This window comes from Crocuta crocuta, unplaced genomic scaffold (assembly GCF_008692635.1).
Source record: "Crocuta crocuta isolate KB4526 unplaced genomic scaffold, BGI_CrCroc_1.0 scaffold675, whole genome shotgun sequence".
NCBI lineage: Eukaryota > Metazoa > Chordata > Mammalia > Carnivora > Hyaenidae > Crocuta > Crocuta crocuta.
The window spans coordinates 837,541-847,167 of NW_027528796.1; the positions used below are offsets into that span (position 1 = coordinate 837,541).

Below are 9,627 nucleotides of genomic sequence, written 5' to 3' on the forward strand. Positions count from 1 at the left end.
CTTTCCTCCCCGCCCCTCCCCTCCCGATGGACCTGCGCGAGCCCCCTCGCCCCAGCGTCTGCCTCCCTGTGGAGAGACGGCCATGGGCCACTGCACACTGGCCTCTCGGCCCCCAGGCCAAGGCACAGTGCGTTTTCGGATGCCCCCTCCTCCTCTCGGATACCGCACTCAGACCGGGATACACACAAGGACATCCGAGCAGGCCCGATGGCGGAGCAACGGGCTTCGGCTCTGGAATGAAAGCCAAGGCCACTTCTATTAGCTTCTGTACTCAGGGTGTGGGGCTGCTGTTTCAACTCAGGCTCCACAGGGGACGGTGTGGCTTTACTGGACATTCAAACGTCCTCCCCAGCATCCGACGGCGCGTCGCCTAACCTCTCAGGTGGGTGTAGGGCACCCGTGGGGGCAGGTGCCATGGCAGAGCGGCCCTGTGGCCACCGCCTAAGGCCCTGTGTGCAGAGGAAAGCCCCAGAATGCAGCGACAATCGGAACAATTTGACATCAGGCCAAGTCCTCCACACAAGTAGAATTAGTGCTAAGAGGTGAAAGGTTATTCAAGGTCATATGGATACGACAGAGGTCAGGAACACTGAGAGAACGGTATTAATATTATTGTGTAATATTAATATTAGTAGCAAGTAACGGCAGCATGCAGGTGGGTAACGGTAATGAGAAGAGAAGGCCAGGGAGGCAGAGTGGAGACTCACATCTGGGTGGGGGATGGCGTACTGTCCCTGGATCGTGTAGGCCTAGAAAGAGAGAGACACTGTCAGCTCGTGCAGCGGCCAGCCACGTTGTGCCCACCGGCGGCCACGGGCTTCCTCGGGGCGGGGCTTCGTGAGAACGGGCCGGAGCCCCCCTGGAGAGAGCCTGCCCTTGCCCGCCCCCGGTGGCTCAGGACACAGAGCAAGTCCTTCAGGGCACCCGAAGGTGCAGACTGGGGGCACGGGGGTGGCAAGCCCCACCGGCGCTACACCGGGACCCGTGAGCCAGGGCAGCGCGCCCACTTCCGGGAGAGCCGGCCGGGCCATGGGGACGCCGGGGAGGTTTCATAGAAACCCCTGCGAGCCTCTGCCCTCTGTTACAGATTCATTAGTTATTCACCTTTTGAAATTTTCATCAGCTTTCAGAGTAAACACTTTTACAAAGTATTTATCCCAAGAAAACTAAACCAAAGAACCTTTGAAAGGTGACTCAAAACCAATTTGGCAAAGGCAGATTAAGAAAGAAATGTGCCCAAATCAGTTAGCAGACGGACGGTCTTGACCTGCAGCCTCAGAGGGCCGAGCGGTTCTCAGGTTGGTCCCTGAGGCTTCGCTGCCAAGACGGCGACTCAGAGGGGCCACAGCGGGCAGGGCGGGACGCCTCTCCCCTGCCCGCCCCCACCCGCCTCAACCGTCCACCCGCTAAGACGCTCCCAGAAACTCATGGCCAAAAACAAACAATCCACAAGGGGTCAAGGGAGAGTAAAGACAAAAGACGTGCTGTCGGGTCTCACGTGCTGTGACGTGGAACGTGCCACACCAGCCCTGGGCAGGGACGCAGCTCCGGCACCGGCCACATGGGGTCCCCGTGCCACATCCTGAGTGGACTCGTGATGCCCACCTGCATCTGCACACGTGCACCAAGAGGGAGACCCCAGGCCAGTCCGAGTGTCCCTTCCGTGGATTCTATACCGAGGGTGGCATCCGAGAGTTTTCCTTGTAAACAACCCAAGCTGGGAGTTAAAGGCCACCAGGTAGTGGAGGGGGTCTCCCGGGGGGCGGGGGCCTCCGTGGCGTCCGTGGGGAAGTAAAGGAATCTTATCAGACCCGCCCTCAGGCAGTGGGACCACCTCCCTCTCCTGGCCTTCAGGTTTTGTGCAGATGCCAGCAGGCACATGCTCCAGTGCGTCACCACGCGTCACAGGCCTGGGACGCACGCCGCTCCATAGCCCTGCACACCCCCGCGGAACTGCACACACCTTCTGACAGGGCAATTCTTTATCCCACACGTTTTTACTCTCTTAGGTGGTGGTGTTCTCAATTCTATTTGAGCTGTGGGAGCAGTTTACCGCGCTGTCTGGATAGAGGGGAGATAATGCTGGACAGACAAAGGTTCCTCCAGACGAAACCTTCCTCATCTGCGACCTGCTTGAAACACGGGGCTGGCTGGGTCGGGGTGTCTGGGGGCTCAGTCAGTTAAGTGTCTGACTTCGGCTCAGGTCACGATCTCAGGGTTCGTGAGTTTGAGCCCCGCGTCGGGGTCCCTGCTGACAGCTCAGAGCCAAAGTCAGATCCTCTGTCTCCCTTTCTCTCTGTCTCTCCCCCTCTTGCTCTTTCTCAAAAATAAAGAAACATTAAAAATATTTTTTGAAATGCAGGGCTGGCGCTGCCTGGTGGGGCACCTGCTGGCTCTCGGGTACCAGTGGTGAGTGAGAGCCAGTGCAGGTGGGGCACCCACAGGGAGGGGGGTCAGGCCTCGGTCCTGCGGCAGGTGGGGTATGGGTTCTGAAGGGGCCCCTTGGCTGCACTAAATCTCTTTCACGGCCCATTTCTCAGTTTGTGCTGCAGCTCCTCTGTCCCCACACAACCACAAAGAGCCACTGGCCAGACCTGTCGTGGGGGCACCCGATAGCCTGGGGACAGCCTCAGGACAAGTGCACATGATGGGGGCGACCTCGCTGCCCTGAGAGGAGACGACCCAGGCGGCGGGGGTGCTGGCCGTGGCCCACGCGGCTTCCTGGGCTCCTGTGTGTGTTAATGTGTCTTCCTTTTGAACACAGACTGCACTTTACCACATGGTGGCGTTGTGGAAACCCATGTCAGGGTCAAGGCCACACAGGTAGCTAACCTGCTAGCTTGCCCGGACTTCAGGAGAAAGGACATGGTGTTCTGAACAAGGCCCCCTGTGTCTGCGTGTGTCCCCGTGACTCCATGCAGCCTTGCTTTCTGACCTGTAAAATGGGGGCTGCAGAGGGAGGGTACAGGGACAAGAAGGGTCCAGGCAAAGGGCAGGGCCACTGGGAGCCTTGAGGGCTGAGGCGGCCGCACGTGGAAGCCGGGCACAGTGGACGGCCGCCTCCCCTGAGCCACGCAGCCCCATGGGGGCCACTGGGTCCCTCCCGGTGGGAAGCAGCTCACATGCTGCTCTTGGACACACAGGCCCCTCACCTAACATGGGGGTCATTCTGGAGGATCTGATAAGATTCCTTTAAAATGTGGAGAAAATTTTCATCTGCCTCTTTGTTAATAATAAAGTCATGGCCGTTCTCCCCTGACCCGGGTCGCCTCTGGCAATGCTCGGTCTTCACTCTCCCTTGAACAAAGACACACGTCACCGCCAACTGGGCGCAGAGCTGCTCCAGGCACCCTGGCCGGGCACCCCCAAGGCCCTCTACCTACTGTGGTGACCCCGAGGTGGGTGGGACAGGTGCCCGACGGCAGGAGGCAGGCACAGCCCCCTCCTCGGCTCTCTCTGGGCCCTGCTGAGGAGCTGCTGGCCTCCGATGCCAATTCCTCCGTGGCTGCTGGCCTCCTGGCCCCTTGGCGGCAGGGAGGAAGGAGGCCAGTGGCTCCGGCCTCAGCAACAGGCGTGCAGCACAGGTGTCCCCGGCCCGGCCGGCGCGGGGCAGGGGGGAGGGCCACCCACCCCTGTGACCGGGAAGGCAACTATCCCTTCCCTCGAGTGTTCCTAGAGCCTCCTCTGAGGACAGTTGGGGGTGTGCTTTTCGGGGAGACGGGACCCTGTTCCCAGGACTCCGTGTCTCAACCTCCAACCGTAGGGTCACTGTAATGCTCCTGGCCCTTCCGCTAAGCTTCTTAAAGACACTGGAGCAGATTTGGGCGAATGTCGCCCAGGCAGAACCGGGGTCCTTCTGTGCCAGGCCCGGGAGAAGACGCTCCAGGGCCCAGCCTCTGCGGGACGTCTGCCTTGGCCTCTTCTGTCTGCCGACCCTGCCCGTCCGCCCCGTGCCCGGCGGTGGGCCGGGAGCGCTCTGCGCCCAGCGTGGGTGGGGTGGGAGACGTGCACGTGAGAAGGGAGAAAACCTGAGTGCACTAACGGGCAGCGGCGGGGGCTGCAGTAAAAGGCTGAGGTTGGCAGTGGAGGCCGCGAGCGGGTCGGCTCTTACCTGACCACCTGCAAAAATGACAGGGGTGGAGGCGGGCTTTGGGCGGTAGGGAATGGTGGCACCTTTCGGTGGGGACTAGGAAAAGGGACAGGAGAGGGAGAGAGAGCATTAGAGCAGCTTCGCAGCATCAGGATCTGACGACGGGGAGGCCTCCTTCCCGAGCCCGTCCACCCGCCCACCCCGGGCAGTGCCAGGGGTTAGGGGATACCCCGCGGCGGGAGGGCTGCCTGATGGGGGCCCTCCAGCGGGCCCCCCTCTCTTCCACGTGACCACTGCCCTGAATACACTTCCACGTGGGCGCCCTCCGCCCAGAGTGCAGTGGGCTCCGTGGTGGTGTGGAATGCTACCCCCGGTCGAGCAAGCGTGGGAGCCGAGCCCCCGCCCACGCTGAGGGACCCGAGGCTGCACAGGTGGCCGCTTGTGGCGGCCTGGGTGGTGTCCTCTGGGGAAATCTGTCCCCCTCTCTCATGCTCAGGATGAAGCCGGCCTTTGCGGGCAGCTCCACCACAGGGGTGTCCCGCCGGAGCCCCAGAGGCATAGCTTGGCCAGGGCCGCGATGCTCGGTAGGCATCATCACGGGGCTGTTAGAAACATCCAATCTCACTGTTAACAAAAGGGATCAACTTTCTTAAAATAAAGCTTAGAGTCCAAATGAATATGTTACAGTCATGATGAGCTTTGTTAGAATTTCCTTGGATTATTCTGTGTCCAAAAGTATAGGATTTTTACTTTGGGGTGGATGGTACTCAAGTACCAGAAGTCTGCCAGACTCTGATAAATCCAACCCAACTCCTTGGTCAGAGGCGACCAGGGTCCTCCCCTGTCCGGCCAGGTGGTGACCTCCCAGAGGAGTAGAGGCCCCAGGGCCCAGCTCAGGTCAGCAGCCCCACCCGGCTTGTCCCTGCCGGGAGTCTGGAGCCCAGGGCCCACTCAGGCCCAGCCCATACCCTGGGCTCCTGGGTGTGACCTTACCGTGCCCCCAACCTGAGACACATGGCGATGTGGGGACAGGCTTAGCAGCGTGGGTGACAGCTTCAGCTCTGCAGTCCAAGCCATGCATTGTGACCACGGGCACATGGTTTGACCTGGACATGATGCTTGTGACCTTGGCTACTCTGAATGACCTTGAGCAATCTGTACGGCCTTGGCAGAGCAGTGTGACCTGGGGACACTGTGGCCTTGCTGTGAAGCAGGAAGGGCTGCTGTGGGGCCCTCCGGCTGACCCAGGTCTGGGGCGATTCCGGGCTCTAAGGGTCGGCCGGGCTTCAGTGTTTCTGCGGGTGTGACCGAATGCCTTCAGAACTGCCTCTGTGTAGCTGGGTCACCACGGCTCAAGTAAGACTCACTTCATCGTGGCAGAATCGTGATGAATGGAGTTTGAGAGAGTGGCGTTCTCACGTTGCTGGCAGAGAACTCGGTGTGGCTGTCCCTTGTCCCCGAGCTGGGCACCCCCTCCACGGAGCCCTCCGGCCCCACAGTGGCAGCGCCCGCCACGTCAGCACTGTGAGCTGCGGTTCCCATGCTGCCGGTGTCCTCAGACGAGGGGGGGGGCCTCTGAGCCGCCCCTCTCCCCGCCCCCGGGTGCAGCAGGCACTGCCGGGCAGGCTTTTCGGTGACCCTGTGCTCTCCACGGGGCCCCACCCGCACCAGAGGGCACCTCTCTCGGTGGCCGCTTGCAGGGTGTGCAGCCACCCCGGAGCTATGTCTGTAAGTCCTCTAATCGTTGCTGCTCGTCCAGCTAGTTTTCACTAAAAAATGGGCCCAATTTTTCTAGGCGCCGCGGCCCGCCCTCCCCTGGTGTCCCGGCAAGGGCGAGGCGCCACCGCGTCCCGTGTCCGCCGTTCACATCTGGCACGTGCGCTTCACAGTGGGGTCTCACGGAAGCCTCCCGGGTGCGGGAAGACCGGGCGGCTCCAGCCGCAGCCCTGGGGCGCCGGCACCCACAGCAGACGGGCTCGGGCCTGCTTCCGCGGGGCCGCCTCTGACCGCGAGCGAGGTCTGGGCAGCGCCGCTTGGGAGGAGTCCTGAGGAGGCCGACAGTTTCAGCCCAACCCCTGTTCTCCGACGCAGGAGGCCATGTCCCTCCCGGAGCTGTCACGCCCGCTGCACCCTGAGAGGCCACCGCAGCTCAGGCTGCGTGTGCTTTCCCGCTGCCTCTGGCCTNTGTCACCATGGCCAGTGGCTAGGGACTGTCAGGACACCAATATTCAGAAAAATATTTTCGACTTCACAAAATATTGTACTTCAGGAAAATAAAAACTATGCAGATTTTTTAAAGACTTGGGGGGGATTTGAACACCAGGCCAAGGACAAGAGGGGTGAGGGCACGGGGGTGGGGGGCCCGCGGCTGTGGGCGCCTGGCGCACACCCTCCCTCAGGGCCTCAGGCCCGCATGCGTCGGGGGCTTTCACGGGATGCAGAGATTCTTCACTTTAGCTTCAAGACCAGCAAGGGCTGGCGGCCTCGGTGAGCCCTACTGCATTTGGGGCAGAGGCGGAGATTTAAATCTCAGGCGTTTCCCCCCCAAATTTCCAGAGGCTTCTGTCTTGCTCAACAGTGTCTTCTTTGCTTCTCCTTTCGTTTTAACCAATTTATTTTATCCTATCTGTACAATCGGGCGTTTCAGTGTAATTTTCTTCCTTTGTGTCTTGATGGGGCCCTGAGGCCTGCAGGGGTGGTGAGTGCAGGCCTCCCCCATCCGTGGGCCGTGTTTACAGCTGCCCCTTTCCTGGGTGCCCCTCACGCCACAGACTAACGACTTTTTGTGCAGGGTCTCCTCACGCATCCCTTTCCCCGGCTCCCCGGCCGTGATGAGGGACGTGCCGCCAGCTGCCCCTCCCACGGCGCCCGCAGCCCAGGCACGGCTCTCACTCAGGTCACGCTCCTGACCCCAGGCCCCCCTGCGAGGCCCCAGCCACGTGCCACAGCCGACACGGAGAAGCCACGGCTGGCGTGGCTGGCGGGGATCCCTGGATGCCCGGACTGTACCTCCAGCATGACCACACAGATCTGCTTGACACACTGGATGATGGCGTCGGGGGTCCCCGAGATGGTCACTGCCCGCTCCGTGGAGTTGGGCAGCATGTCCCCGGCCACCTGGACCTGGGCACCTGTGGACTGCAGAAACGAGACACTGGAGTGGGGCAGCGCTCCCGGGTGCTGGAGAGGGTGCCTGGGGGGTGCGGCGCTTGGACGCCTGGCACCCCGGCCTTCCGCCTGTTCCCAGGGGCCCGTGGGCAGGGCCGGTCCCCTCCGTCCCACCGCTGCCCAGCACGGCCTGACACAGGGACAATGATGTTGGACAAGAGGCGTCTTAACCTGCAAGTGGCATTTGCAGAGACGGAGTCAGAAATGGAGTCGCTTTTTTCAAATACATGGAATTTTATCTCCCTTGTGGAGTCACAGAGAAAGACGGATGCTAGGAAGGCCTAGACTCTTTCCTTGCCGGAATCACGACAGGGTGGCCACCCTCCTTACGGGAGAGGGGAGAAGTCAGGCTTTCTCTGAACACAGGAACGTGTGAGCATGAAGTCCACACCTCACACCAACTCCCGCCGTGCTGGGACAGCTCGGGCCTGCCAGCTCCTGGAGGCGCCTGCCTGGGGGCAGAGACCACGGCCTCTGTGGCCTAGAGCCACACGACTGGGTGGCAGAAGGGCCCTGCCTGTTCCTGGCTGGGGTGCACCCCCCCCCACAGGTGCCCCATACCTCTGCACGACAGCTTTGTGCACGTTCGAGGGGGTTCCACATCCCCCCACCCACTTTCTGGATGGCTCCACGCTGGCAGGGTTCGGTGCTGGGCCTCTGGGGGGGGCTGGGGTCCCCAGAGGTGGGCTTTACCCACCCAGCGGCGGGCACCGGCATCCGGGGAAGGTTCTGTTACCTCCCTGATCTCCTTGATCTTGGAGCCGCCTTTGCCGATCAGGGATCCACACTGGCTGGCAGGGACCACCAGCCGCAGTGTCACCGGGGGCTTGCTGGTGGCAGGGCTGTTGCTCATAGAGTTAATGATATCCTGGGGAGAGAAAGACACACGTGTGGGCCTCCCCAGCAAGCCACGTACATGCCAGTGAGTGCCGACGCCGGGCTCGGTGAGAGGGCATCTGAATGTGCTGGGGGGCTGGCGGGGCAGGGTCCCGGCCCCCGGGGGGAGGGGCAGCAGAGGCAGGGAGAGGATAAGTGCGGGGACTCAAGTGTCCCCAGGTGGGGGAGCTCGGCACACACACTGCGGCAAACGGCCGAGTGTGCGGGGAAAGGGCACAGTGGACGGGCTGGCGGATCACGGAGGCGTGAAGGCCAGCCGGGCTCAGGAGGACAAGAGCGAGGCGACAGCTGCACCTGCAGGAGGGGCCCCGCGCGTGCGAATCCCTCCAGACACACAGGTCGCGGCGGCCCTGGTGTTGCCATGGACTGGGGGGAGGGGGACAAGAAGCAGACGCAGATGACGCCCGGACTCAGGCCCTGACCTCTGTCCTTAAGGCTGGGCGCGGCACGAAGGGATTTGGACAGACAGGGAGGCACATTTTGACAGAAAAACTTAACTCCTCGGCTCGACCACCCTCTGAATAAAAACTCTGAACGCGTCTCTGAATAACTTTTGGCAAGATGAACGATATTGGAAACACGTGAGAACCTTCATTTAACGTGCTGAGAGGGCACACAGATGTGCCACAGACACGCAAGTGTACGCGTGTTAATACAGGCCCACAGGAGAGTCCTCGGGTCCACCTGGGCCGAGCTCACACGTGGGGGCAGCATCGGTGGGGCACGGCTGGGGCTCTCGCCCAGGGCCGGGCCCGTGGACACGGAGCATGACAGCTGGCCTGTCACCAAGTGACGGCAGAGCCCCTGGGCAGTGAGGAGGTGACAGGGGTGAAGGGCTGTGTCCTACCCCCGCCACGGGGTCTCTGGGGGCACCTCTCACCTCCTCAAACTTGTAGGCGATCATGGCAAAGGCCTTGAAGATGGCATCGGTGGGGCCTGTGATGGTCACAATTCTTTCTGGGCAGTTTCCCTCAGAGATGTTGATCCTCGCGCCGCTCTGGAAGGCGGGCACAGCAGACGGCGTTGGAGCCGCGGGCGGAAGCTGTACGGGGCCCCCAGGCCTCCCGACAGCCACGAGCAAGCCCCCCACTAAACGGGGAGGCCATCCGGGGCCTCCTTCAGAGCGGGCCGGCCGCCGCGCCCCCTGCCGCCCCCGGAAACAGAGGCCCTGACGCGGGCGCGCGCCGCAGAGGGAAGGGGGTCTCCAGACCGCCGGAGGTGGCCTGGCTGGGGCCGGGGCTCCCACGGGGCAGGACTGCAGGCCTCGCGCCTCCCCCCCGCCCGCAAACAGGACGCCACTGAGTGCCAGTCAGCTCACCTCTTCACGCATCTTTTTCACGGTCTCTCCTTTCTGGAACAGATGGAGACAAGAGGCTGAGGGTCAGTGGCGCTGCGCTGCAGGCGGGCAGAGGCTTTGGCGCCGCAGTGGGCGGGTCGGGGCCGCCTGCCCTGGGGCCCAGCAGCAGCAGCCC

At 62.2% G+C, this 9,627-nt stretch overlaps 1 protein-coding gene across 14 annotated transcripts in view; it reads right to left on the reverse strand.

Moving 5' to 3' along the window:
- The window catches only part of PCBP3 (poly(rC) binding protein 3), a 258,218-nt gene that overhangs the window by 16,240 nt on the left and 232,351 nt on the right, over positions 1 to 9,627 (reverse strand). For 8 of the 14 annotated variants that reach the window (XM_077755395.1, XM_077755393.1, XM_077755390.1 and 5 more), the window contains 6 exons: positions 9,474 to 9,506; positions 9,036 to 9,152; positions 7,995 to 8,126; positions 7,100 to 7,228; positions 4,043 to 4,186; positions 708 to 749 (listed from right to left, as the gene is read on the reverse strand). In XM_077755395.1, coding sequence (XP_077611521.1) covers positions 708 to 749; positions 4,043 to 4,186; positions 7,100 to 7,228; positions 7,995 to 8,126; positions 9,036 to 9,152; positions 9,474 to 9,506 — 597 coding nt within the window. The remainder of the gene's footprint in view (positions 1 to 707; positions 750 to 4,042; positions 4,187 to 7,099; positions 7,229 to 7,994; positions 8,127 to 9,035; positions 9,153 to 9,473; positions 9,507 to 9,627) is intronic. The other 6 variants (XM_077755402.1, XM_077755397.1, XM_077755401.1 and 3 more) reach the window with 2 other exon arrangements.